General features: G+C 38.6%; 1 protein-coding gene across 2 annotated transcripts in view; it reads right to left on the bottom strand.

Annotated features, from left to right (window-relative positions):
- Positions 1-2,949: 2,949 nt before the first annotated feature.
- The window catches only part of ACMSD (aminocarboxymuconate semialdehyde decarboxylase), a 31,883-nt gene continuing 21,538 nt past the window's right edge, over positions 2,950-13,294 (bottom strand). For both annotated transcript variants that reach the window (XM_030952473.1, XM_030952472.1), the window contains exons 6-10: positions 11,329-11,422; positions 9,641-9,736; positions 8,999-9,171; positions 3,324-3,422; positions 2,950-3,111 (exon numbers count right to left, since the gene is read on the bottom strand). In XM_030952473.1, coding sequence (XP_030808333.1) covers positions 3,049-3,111; positions 3,324-3,422; positions 8,999-9,171; positions 9,641-9,736; positions 11,329-11,422 — 525 coding nt within the window. In that variant the 3' untranslated portion in view covers positions 2,950-3,048. The remainder of the gene's footprint in view (positions 3,112-3,323; positions 3,423-8,998; positions 9,172-9,640; positions 9,737-11,328; positions 11,423-13,294) is intronic.

Genomic DNA, 13,294 nt, shown 5'->3' with positions numbered 1-13,294 from the left:
CGCGGCTCTCGCGAGAGCTCCCGGGCCCGCGCGCGCCCTCCACCATAGAGTCTCGCGGCGGGGCGGCCGCGCGCCGGGCGGGGTCACGTGGGGTGCATGGCTGAGGGAGAGGCCGTGGCGGGAGGGCGTGAGGGGATGGAGTTATGGGGATAGGGGCCTGGAAGGGACCTCTGGGGGCATCCAGTCCGCCCGTCAGCCCCGCACCGCCGCTGTAACCCCGCTAAACCACTGAACCCCATCGCCCCGTGCCCGCGTGTAACGCCTTGAACACCTCCCGGCATGCTGACTCCACCACCTCCCTGTAATGCCTGTCCCATTGCCTGACTGCCACATAGCTGCGTATCTGCGTACTCATGCGAGAGACATACCTAATCTCCGCCTGGATATCTTTATGCTTAATAAAGTGAAAAACAGATAAAAAAATGTTTGAAGCAAGGGTTCGTTTTTTTTAATACAAGCTAATCACAGACTACTTGGAGGACGTGGAAAGGGAGGAAGGAAAGATTTGGAATGCATGACTAGTTCCTACAGAATTCCTGTCTGCTGGCAATATCAGCTTGTGGACACTTGAGAAATGTACAAGAAAATGATGAATTATTATTAGGAATTGTGTCATTGCAGGCGAGCAGCTCCAGCACGTCAGTGATGCCCCTGCAGTGTACGGGTTGTTCTCACTTCGAGTTCAGGGATGGAATGAACGTGGTTTGAGTTTATGGGTTCAGGGTTCAAAGGGTGCAAAAAAGTATTTAAAGTTCTGATCACCGTGCATGAAAATGAGAGTTCTGCTCATGTTCAGTGCATGCCACTGCCAGTCTGCAGTGGTTTTGTTCACCTGAAGTTACATCGCAATGAGCTCTTTTACAAGTTCAGTGCCAGTTTTATACAAGAAGTTGTAATCTTAGAACTGGACCTGACAGAATATTGATAAAGTCTACATTATTGTATATATATACTATATATATGAAGAATTACTTGCCTGATCTTCCCAAATATATATATCTTCTTTAAGATTCTCCATGTGCAGAGGAAATTTAACCTCAAAGACTTCTCATGTAATTTGCTGATCTTGGACTTCATATTTGTGTGTGTGTAACAATCAAGGTGCAATATTTTACCTCATTGTTTAAATCACTGTGTAAAGCTTATGGAATTTGGGTGTTCAACTTAGATTCTTTATTCCTGCAGTAATTGGTGGAGAATTATTAAGAATGTTCTCATCTGGCTGCAATTAGAATTTTACATTAGCTTTGTTAATGAAATGAAAAGATGAAGGGAAGATTATATATATATATCCCTGTCTTAAAAATCTTAACATACCAAGAATAGGTAGAATATCATTAAATAATGACAGTGCATAATGAATATGATTTATGCAGGGTATGCACATTAATTAACTCCCATGCAGGATACTGCAGTCACCCATTTAGTCACAGGTTAAAGTAATTAAATACAGTTCTTGCTATTGGAGAGGTTCCAGACCTTGGTCCCCAAAGATGTGACATTGCATTTTCATTAACTTAACTGGTTTCATTCATAAAAAAATTGAAGAATTAATCCAATTAAAATATATTGGAGGAATCACAATGTATTTTCTTCTTAAATCCATTTAAACATCTGTGAGAATCATGTATACTGAAGGGAAATATGAGAATGAAACTGCCTTTTGACTTTGAAATTTAATTGAAACAATCTGGTTGAAAAATCACACATGCTGAAAACTCAATGCCTGCATGTGGATATTTAAATAAAAAAGGTCAACAGAAGTCTTGCAAACCTGAGGACAATAAATATTGTTAAAGCTATTTTCTGGCTCATCTTTTACATAAAAAATTGATATTCTAAATCTCTGAGCTGCTGACTAATTAAGCTCCAACTACTTCACAAACCATTTTTTTTGGGTGGGTTGGACACTGTAGAGAAGGACAGAGCTTTCTTTGTTGTCCAGTGAAGGCTGGGATCAGCAGAACTGCTGATGTTCAGCATCCTTCAGGTTCAGCCTGTGACAGCTATGGCCAGAGCTAAAAACAGCTTCTGTCTAATACTGTACTGCCTGGAATGTTCCAAGACTGAGCAGAGGAATGGTGACACCACACGTAGCCAGCCCATGTTCCCACAAGAACAAAGACTCTAAGTGCTAAATCCACATTTTTCTGACTGGTACACAATTCTCCTGGGAGGAGGATGCCTGTGCACTCACTGGATAATAACGAAAACCTGTTTCAATCAATGGTCTATAAAGAAAACCACCTTTCTATTCCTATAGCAGGACTCAAGCTAGGGAGAGGATTAGCACTTCAACATTTGAACTATTCAGCCTTACTTTTAGGAAGGATTTGGTAAGGAATAGAACATTAACCCATATTGTTGCCAAAATACACTAGTATTTATTGTGACAGTGACAGTGACACACCAAGTAATACCCACACAAATACATTATTTCTGCACCTACAACCATATTGTTCAAATTGTTTCTGATGAATAAGTTCCCAGTGCTGTAGGTGGCAGCTGATATGTAAAGTCCCCACACAGACCTTTTCCATCCTGTCACAACATTGACAAAGCACGAGTGCACCTGCAGTGCTGAGCTGAGTGTGGTGGGCTGCATTTTCCACCAGTGGATAAAAGAAAATGTTGCCTTTTATTGAGCATCAACATTGTTTAAATTCAGTTTTAATACTCTTTCAGATTCTGTTTGGCTGCCATAACAAAGACAGAAATGTAGTGGGTACATCATTTTCTCAGCTCTTTCCTTCCTGGGAATCAAGTCCCAATAACATGGCATTAATTATAATTCAGACATTCTTATAGCTGCAAAAGATGAAATCTCTCCTTTATTATGAAAGCAGGGATTTCAGAATTGTTTAAAAACAGCCTAAATCCTCAGGCAATACCTGTGCATACTCCTTTCCAGTACCCTTGCTTTTGCTTTGGAAATAACAAGAGACTGTCAGATAATTGTCAGTTTTATTTTTCATCTGCACAATTGCACATGCCAACAGAAATACAAGGATATTATTTCTGAAATTTAGCTGTTTTAGTACTTCATAATTATTCAAATTGCTTTCTGCTAAGACCCAAAAATTCCAGAGCATTTCCAGCCTTGAGTTTATCCTGTAAAAACAAAACACATACATTGTGCTTAGCTCATATTTAATTCAAATGCTTTTACTTGTGCTTTAAAAGGAACTGCTGCAAAGAGACTGAAGGGTCTTTTCCAATCTTTGCAGAAATCAGTGTACTACATCGATTTTTCAGTTCTTTATCTCATGTCTTGAACAGAGACTTAAAAAGGAGGGAAACCCCCTCAAATGTAAAAATCATACCTTCAGTTGATAGTCATAATCATCCATTGAATCAATCAATTTTCCAGGTTCCAGTTCCCCAAGTGGAAAAGGGTAATCTGTCCCCAAAATAACTTTGTCCTGGTAATAAAAAAGAAGTTTACATTTTGTAGTAACATTAAACAATAGAGTTTAAATAATATGGATATTAATATGTACAACAGTATAGTAACATTAATATTATATTTTAAACTCATAAGTTTTAATTTTTTCAGATTTTAAATTTCTTTTTAATTAAATTAAACAATAGAGCTCATGCTTTCTGGAATGTATAATGAAGTACAAGAAATTAGATGTATATATTGGACTGATTATTTATGAAAGTGAATATGAAGATTATAACTTCCATTAGGAAAAGAACAAAGCTTGAAAACAATGACTCAAGAGTTTTTTGGATTAGTTTTATTTGGAAAAAAAATGCAGGATATTTATTAATCATTTTTGTGGTATCTGACTGAAGTTAGGGTATTTTAATTCTCACAAGCAAAAGGTTGAAAATGTAAATCCCAGGCTTGAGGCATTAATGTCTATTGCTTGAGTGAATAAAACACAGTTAGAACTTGTTGTAATGTTTGACTCTGTTACCAGAGTTCAATACTGAAATAGGGTGAAGAAAACATCATTCAGTTATTCTCTGGAATGGTTTGGTTGGTTTTTTTTTCCTCAAATGCTTTTAAAAAACTTTAATCTCCACTAGATGTCACCCAAAAGTCTTTGAAAGAACCTACACAAACCTTTGCCCAAAATCTAAACAGAGGAGACACATTCTATTGTTCTCTCCTATGTTCTGTCCTGTGTTCTAATTATAGAAGAATTAACATAAGATTAATGTAGGAAAATTTATACCCTCTGTCTAATAAATCCAGCATAGATTTATAGCATAGACTAGATTTTGAGCATAGACTAAACAAAACAGATTTGGATGTGTGTACTTTGAAGCACCTAAATATATTCTTTTATTTATAATATTCAATAACAAGATGCTTTATTCACATAAGAAAAACAAATGTAATGTATTTTATGATAAAAAAACCAACTAAAAACATACCAGGTTTATGTGGGAAAGTGGGTTTTTAAGTGAAGGAGAAGGAAACATAGAATTTGTCCATCTGTTTACTAGGGAAGGTCATGTAAGACAGGAAGGTTTGTATATTCTTATTTACATCTCCTACATACTAAACCAGAAATAAATCCCACATCCTCACTGCAATAATATATGTTTTTCTTTTCTTCTCTATGTAGTTATATTTTTCCCACTGTTTGAAAGCATTTCACAGCTAATCATGGGATCTATTCATTAGTAGTAAAATTAAGAGCTGTAAATCAGTAAGAGAAATTTAGAAGCAGCATTCCTGCTGTGCTCCCAGTGATCTTGGGCTGTTCATTTGTACCCTTTGAGCTTCAATTTTGTACTTCATTTCTATAAAATGGGGGTTGCAATACCTGTCTTTAGCAACCAGCTTCAGAGGAGTGCTGGGAAGCCTCTGCAGATGAATAATGCTCCTAGCATAAGGGAAGTACTGTTATATTATCCCAAACCATATCAACAAAGTCAATTTTCCCTAGAAGACTTGGAGGTCGTTTCCTTAATTAGCACATCTCTCCTATTAGAGAGGTACATGGGGCTAATGATTAACCTCACTGGACCCTGCTACTCAGCACAACTTTTCTCACAGTAATAAGGAGCTAAATCTGAAAATGAATCTCAGAAAGCTTTAAGCATGACTTCATCCTCTTACATAAGGAAAAATTGTATTTCCCTTGAATTTCGCCTTCTTTCCTACTGCCATAATGCACCTGAAAAAATGTCCAGAACACTGTAGTCAGTTCAGCTCCAACTTCTGGCCAGAGAATGCTTTGCCTTTGGATGATGGGTCTGGAGAAATCACCATGGGGAAGTTTTTGCAGAGATGCACTGAATCATTGAATCCCATGTCAACCCAGTTCTTCACTTTTTATAGCCAGCAACGTTGGGGATTTTGTGTTTATTGTATTCACCTCATGCTACCTCGCCACGGGGGGAGCGAAGGACTGCAGCAATTCTGCACTCTTACAAAATTCTTTCTCAGGAGTGTGTGTTTCTGCTTCCATCCTCAATTAACCTGCACCCCAAACTGAGAAGGGATGAGACTACATGGACATGACTGATCACAGCTGTCAGTGGATTTTAACTGTGATCAGCTCAAGGCCAGCACGCCAGGCGCTGCTGCCAGGCAGTGACTGTTCCCCAGAGACACAAAGCCATGTCCAAGCACATCTTCCCTCACACTGAGCCCTTCCTGCACAGCTCTGAGCTGTTCTCTGGAGACCTGGCCTATTTCAAACCTGCAGCTCACAAAGTTACGGTGTCAGCCTCAAGACTCCATTGCGTTGTTTTTAGCCCAGCATTTATTAATCTTACATGTGTTACTCTGCCAACACATGTCTGCACTGAAAGCGCTGAGATACTTGGTGTTTCTTTAAGCATTTGACTCATGGAAGGGTGTTATGTGAGAATGTCAACTTTCCTTAGAAAAAGAGAGAACTTTTTAATCTTCATGGTTATAAAGTAAAGTTTGAAATCGTGATGTGAATGTTTTTGTTTTCAAGGACGAGATGCCTTAGGCTACTGAAAAGAGAAAGAAAGTTCTCCTGAGTGTGAAAAACATGTTTTTGGTATCTGACTCATGACTTTTCAGCACTGGGATTGCACCTGATGTCACATTGTTTGAGCTCAAAATACTCAGAGGAGAATTAAAGAAGACACCAATATCCTGTGTACCATGCTGGCCAAATTTATTGTGTTAAGACTCTGAATTTTAATAGTCTGTTGACAAAATAAATTTGACACCAGAGAGGGTAATGCTGAGTGCCTTTTAGATTATCAATTTACAATCCATAATCTCTCCTCAAAATTTCAGTTGCAAAGACTAATTGCAACCAGAGTGCATTTGTAGCTTCTTAGGATGGAAAGCAGAGAAATTAAAATGTGGTGCAAAAGACAGCAGCTTTCCCACAGCAGAAATAGTTTAGAGCAGCCTTGAGATGCAAAACTTCTGACTTTGAAGCAGAAGTGCCCTGAGACTTGTGTGCTACACAAGTTCAGACAGAAAAAAGCTTCAATTCTTCAGCAATGGATTCAGCATCCTGTTGTACTTTCCCTCCTGCTTTGCTCTTGACATCTACAGTTCAGCTTAACAGATTCAGATCACAAAAAGAATCTGTGGTCTCAGCCAGCCTGAGTCACACAGCTGCTAATTTACCAAGGTCTTTCTGACAATGGCAAAACATGTCTCCCAACATTTTAAAATGGGAAAAAGAAAACAAGTGAGTGATCTTTTCTCCTTGCACTGGCAATTTAAAATTCAAGAGCTAGACTCATCCTTGTGTACTAGAACTGCATGTACAAAGAAAATAGAATGAACATGGTCTGGGTTTGGGGAGATTTCTCTGAAAAGGAGGTTACAGAGGCAACAGAGTGTTGAGCTGTTACTCCATAAGCCTTTGGGTGTCTTGTAGAATGGATGAGCACATCACACACAGTAAAATTTAAAAATCTATTGTAAAAAACACCTTAAAGCCACTTGTTTTAAGCTACAGTTGATTCAAAAGGTAATGCATATCAAAAACTGCTGGGCTGTGGACTATGATTTGTTTGCTATTTAGAGGTTGGCAACAGAAATTAAAAGAAATCAGTATTGGGTGGGAGCCCTAGTATTTTCTTAGTAACCCATCTGGTGCCTAAAATTAATCCCTAGCACAGAGATGGCAAATCCCACCTGAGTTAATACCCACTGATGTTATCAGAACTTTTCAGTACTAACAGCTTATTCCAGATATTTTTTGAGTAAATTGACCTGGCTTTTATCTTACTTGTTTCTAATGGAAATAGGCTCCATGGCAGGATTTTTGCACATTTTATGGGGATCCTTCCATAAATCTATTTTTGGTTCAGCATGGTTTAACCAAAAAGATGTTGTCTCCATGTTGTCTCCACTCCTTAGAGCTGCAGTATTACTATACTGTACAAACATATACATGTCACAAAAGTTTCCATACTATTGTTTCAAGCTGCAGTTGTCCTGTCACATGGTTGATTTTCCATGAATTTTCAAATGCAAAGTTTTCCTAAAAGGCACAAGTGCTGCAGGGGAGCTGCAGGCAGAGCTCCAGTCCCAAAGCTACAGACTTCAGGTGCAGCATGAACTGAAAACCCACAGATTTTACAGTGTGATTCCTGAGCTCAGAGTACCACAGTAAAGAAGGCAACAGTGCTGCATTGCTCTTTTTGTCTGGCCTAGGCAAGTCACTTCTGTACCAGTTTTAGAGCAGATTTATTGCAGTAACCTGCTCACACTCTTAGAAATAGGAAATCAAGAGATTCTTTTTTGTAGGAAAAAACCCCAATCAGTTGAGTGGTGTTTGTGAACTTTGGTCATACAGGAGACCCTGATGACAGCAACAGCCCCATGCCATGTGAGTCTAGACACTGATGTACAAGAAACAGGACCTGCTGAGACAAGAAAATCCCTGTCAGAGCCTGCATTTCTGATTTGACATCTGGGAGCTATCTGCCTCTGGCTGCAGACACTGTGAGGTGCAGAGATCAAGGCACAAAGACAGGTATCTTGTTGATTTGCAGGGATCCATTGGAAGCTGGCATGAGGGATGCCATCTTCAATCCCTTCCTGGGCACTTCCTAGATGAGAAGGGATTATCTGAGTGTTTTAGGATTTTTCTGTCCCACGCTGTACCTCATTTAAATGGCTTGTTGTCACCATGATATTTTCTGAAAAATCCCTCGCCAGGATTTCTTCTCCTGCGAAGCTGGGAAGCTTCAGCTTCTCCATGTTTTGCTGCTCTGGAATGTGGTTTGGAGATTGTTTATCCAAACATGTGAATTGTTTTTATTTAATGATCAATCACTATCAGCTGTGTCAGACTCTGAGGAGTCAGTCACGAGCTTTCATTATAATTCTTGTTAAGCTTTCTGATGTATCCTTTCTCTTTCTTTAGCATAGTTCTAGTATGATATAATAGAAATAATATAATATAAAATAACATAAAATAATATATAATATCATATCATATCATATCATATCATATCATATCATATCATATATCATATCATATCAGCCTTCTGAGGACTTGGAGTCAGATTCTCATCTCTCACCTCATCCTGGGGACCTCACAAACACCACAGTTTGCTAAACTACAAAGATTTCTTTACAAACAACTAAAATACTTCTGCAAACCCATAATGTTTAATTGCCTCTCTGAGATACTCACAAAAGCTTTCCTTATTACTGATGTTCTTTGTGTCTATAACTTCCCAAGTGGAAATACAATTTGATTTCTTCAAGCATGCACTTGAATTTGAAAATTAAGCCATTTGAAAACCAGACTCCAAATTGAAGTAGTCTTTGCTTGAAGTCCCATCCTGAGCAAGCTCAGAGAAGGATGAAACTAAGGTTGACAGTGCACAATTTCCTGGATTAAACCCACCATTTCAATGAATCCATATGGTAAAAGCATTATCAACATGTCAGAAGCCCATCAATTTATTTCACTGGGTGACACTGTCATCTTCCTTCTTTCTTCTTCTCTTCTCCTTTTGCTGTTTCCTGGAAAATTAACTAAAGAATGACTCACCCACTTCTGGAAGCACTAAAACTCACCTCTCCTACTACACTTGTTAGCAGCCTTAGTGCCCCGTGGTCGTGGACAAGAGAGTCTGTGTAAAATGAGCCAAGGTATCTTCTTGGATCCACCTTATTATCCACGGCACATAAATCAGGGCGCACATTGAAGCCATGGGAGATTCGACCCACTGTGTATGGAAAAGTTCCACCTGCAAGAAAGAATTGTTAATACCTTTTAATAAGCTGAAAATATGTAAGAGGGAAAAAAGCCACCTTATCACCAAAGATCCAAAAGTCTTTCTGTCAGCTCTTTAGAAAGAAAGTGCTTTGCACCAGTGTTTTTTTATTCCTTTACCTTCATTAGCTTCTGTCTCTATTTTTCTCACTTCTTCACTACTGTGATGCCCAAATTCCTCCTGCTGCTTCCTTGTCCCTTTCCTTAAGCCCCCTGCTGCCTGCCCTTCCTTTTTGTTTTCCCTTAACTGTTGTACCAGTTCGAGCCCTGCAGGCTAGAGAGTGTTCATAAAAGCAGCTGATCTTTCAGGCTGTCTTCTTTGGGGTGACAGTGCTCAGCTGGTGGCAGGCTTCACGTGGTGACCCCATTAGCTGAGAGACCAGAAAATATGACTGTACCATGCTCAGCCAAAGAACAGGAGTTTCACATGGTACACTACTCACCTCCGTGTGCAAAGCAAACTTTCAGCTTAGGGAATTTTTCAAAAATTCCTCCCATAATCATGGAGCAAATGGCCATGGTTGTTTCTGTTGGCATGCCTAAGAAGAAAAAGATCTTAATTGTATAAGAGCTTTACTTTTTAAACTTCCTATTTGATTTTTAAATGCTGTTTTAATTTTCTTCCATTCGCCTTGAGCCAACTGAAAAAAGCAATAGTTGCAGGACAGCTACCAAAGGTCATGCATTATTTCCACTGGAGGGACACAGAGTTGAACTCTAATAAACTGAAAGGGAGACACAGGTTTGGAAGTGAAGGTGTTCTGAATTCTAAGTCCAGTTTTCACTCCATACCACTAGGACAGATGGGTATACAGACAGATTGGATATGTCCTGAAATACCCTGTGCAGGCCTGATTCCTGTTGTCCTTGCTCAAAGACAAGTCTGGAATATGCCAGGGTGTTTTCTCCCCTCTGCTTGTGGGTTTCTTTTGTGTGGAAAGTGGAGCAGATATATTAATGGCTATTCCAACATAGATTTTGGGATCTGGGATGCCAGATCCTACAGTTTAGAACTAACCTGTCTCTCTCTTTGCTCCTGGCTGAGTTGGAACCCTAGTTAGAAAAGAATAGGAATTTAGGTTCCTACAGCAGGCCTCAGCTTCTGATCACACCCGACATAATTAGAATATTAACCATTAATATTAGCCATTTTAAACACCCACCTTCAGACATGCAGCTTGAAATCAGGAACTGAGTTCCCCATATTTATGGGGGAAAAAACAGCTATGCATCTGGAAAGGTTATTTTTATTAATGTTTTACCATATGCTCAGATGCAAAGCATTATTAGGTTTAGTAAGAAAATATTCTATTTTCACGTTGTTAAGTAAATGCAATAATTTTATTCTCTTCTTAAATCTGTGTTTTTGAGCCTGATCTGATTAAGACTAACTGATATTTTTTCAAGATAATGCATTGGTGATTGGGACAGCAAGATTTTCCAAGCAGAATGTGTATTATATATATGTTGTGTATGTTTTTTAGAACTGGTGGCAGTGCAAAACCATGCAAAAAAAGCCAACACAGAACAAAATGCATGAGAGTAGAATCAGGTCTCAACATTTCTGGGTAGCAGAATAACCATGCTCCTGTTATTCAGTGTTATGATTTATCTATCAAACAGGGAAAAAATGGAAACTAGATAACATCCCACATCTACTGAGAGCTTTCAAATTACATGTTGTTTCAGCTACAGCAGATGTAAAGGTAGATTTATTTCCTCTCTGATCAACATGTTTCTAAGAAATAACCCAAGAAATTATAGAAAAAAAGTTTGGTTTTGCTCACTCCTTCATTTACTCCTGTTATTTCTGAAGAGCTAATTTCTGAGATGATTCACTTCTTCCTTGTTATCTCCTATTTGTATTTAGAGCAAAAGAGAATACTATATTCTGTTGCTAGTCTGAATAATTTTAATTCTAAGTATTTAAAAGAAAAGCTAAACAAGCTTAGAAACAAATGACTACTGAGTTTACACAACAGCCCTAATCATAATACTAGATTAAAAAAAAAAAGAAAGTTTGACAGAAAAATGATGTAATTTTCTCTGTACCTGTACTTTACTTGGCAGCAATCCCCTGGACATGATCCAGTTCATAAATGTAGGTTAAGCAAAGTAAATATATACTTACCTATTAGCCAGGGAAACCAATATTTGGACATCCTCCCATCTATCTGCATGTCCCAGGGATGCACAAAGAGACAGCAATTTAATTTCTCAGCAGCCTACAGCAAAAATAAAATGTCTGAATCTTGATTAATCATGGCAAAATGCATCTTAGATCTTAGTCATGCTTTTCAACGACCTGCAGTAGTACTGAGCAGTAGTACTGTAATGCAAATAGGGCCACAGGTAAGAACTATAAGCAATAGTTGGCTGTATTTACTCCTCTGAGCCATATTCTGAAATCCTCACTCAATTTCACACTCTTCCTGTGGCTACAGGACTGGAAGCATAGTTGATAACATCTTTTAGTGAACCAAGTGTTTCTCAGAATAATACAGTACAAAAATGCAGCTATGTTTTTCAGCCATTCTGTAGTATAAAATCAGTTCAAGCAAACATTTTGGTTTCATTACACATATGAGAATGAATTCCCATATTGTCTTATAGAATCATTTGAGGATGGTTTTGCAGAATAGTTCCAGCTGCATTCAGAAATTTTCATTGAGTTGCACAACATTTGTCCCCTTTGGCCCTCTACCTGGCTTAAAAAAATTTAAAAATGTTCCAATTCCTTCCTAAGACTTCAAAATCTGGCTGTATTCTGATCAATAATCCATCTCTACCCAAGTACAGTAATTCTTCCAAAACTACTGACATCTTTGGAAAGGCAAACAGAAGACTAGTGTTGGATGCTGACTCTGACTGTAATTTAACTGTGTGCTTAAATTTAAATACACAGTCATCAGAGTCATTCATATGCTTAACCAGGATTTAACAGCTTCGTTTTGTCAGATGTATTTCTGGACATGCGCTTGTTGCTAAGGAGATTGTCACACATTTGAAAAATTTGGGTTTATTTACCCATACATGCATAAATAAAAGCTGCAACTTTTGGATCATGGAGAATAATTGCCATCTACATTTGTAAACTAAAAATAGCAGTTCAATAACTGGCCTGCTAGTTTGGCAAAGTTCACTATCCAATATGGCTTAATTTCATAATCTGTATTATCCAGAGATGTTTCTAAAAATGAAAGGGTTTACTTCCTACATGTGTGAAACATAAGCTGAAGGATGTACAGTATAAGAGAGAGATCCCAGAAGAAGAGATGGATCTCAGTAGTAGAGACATGGAGTTACTGCAGAGAGCTCCAAGTTATGGAGGGACTGAGCATCTCTCCTGTGAGGAAATGCTGAGAGAACTGGGACTGTTTGTCCCCTAGGAGAAAAACTTCAGTGGAGATCAGGAAATTTCAGATTGTCCAGAGGGATTGTGGAGTTTCCATCCTTGGAGATTTTTAAAAGCCACCTGGGCATGGTCGTGGCATCTGGCTGTAGGTGGCCCTGCTTGAGCAGGGGGTTGGTCCAGGTGGCCCCCAGAGGGCTCTCCCAGCCTCAGCCATGCTGTGATTCCATAAATGTGGGCATCTCCAAGAGCAGATGTTGATATCTGACTATATATGGCCCTAAAAACCAGCAGTCCAGGTGCTGCACCAACAGAGTTTCTGAATAAATTGAGCATCCTACAAAATAACCTCTTTGAATCAATTCTAGGCTGGCAGCTCTAATAACTTGAGAAACAGATTCAGAATGGTCATTGATTAAACCCCTAATTTAGACAAATGACCACCCTCCTCTGGATCTCAGGCTATTTAAGAAATGCTATGTATTAATTCATTTGATAATCAATACATTCAATTTGGAAATTTTGGTCCTGTTTACATAATTCTGTGTGGTGCTTTGGTGCTATAGGTATCTCTGATAATCTCAGGGGGGTTTATCAATTATTTCAATAGGATTGGATAGAGTAACTTGAACTCAAATGCAAACAGTGCTTTATTTGATATTGCACTTATCCTCACAAATCAAGAAGGCAGATCTACAGTGAGAACTTGTCTAATAAAACAAAATTTGTTATTCATTATTATAAA

The sequence above is a fragment of the Camarhynchus parvulus genome, chromosome 7, assembly GCF_901933205.1.
Source record: "Camarhynchus parvulus chromosome 7, STF_HiC, whole genome shotgun sequence".
NCBI lineage: Eukaryota > Metazoa > Chordata > Aves > Passeriformes > Thraupidae > Camarhynchus > Camarhynchus parvulus.
Note: the sequence above shows the minus strand (reverse complement) of the source record. Positions and strands in the feature narration are given on the sequence as shown.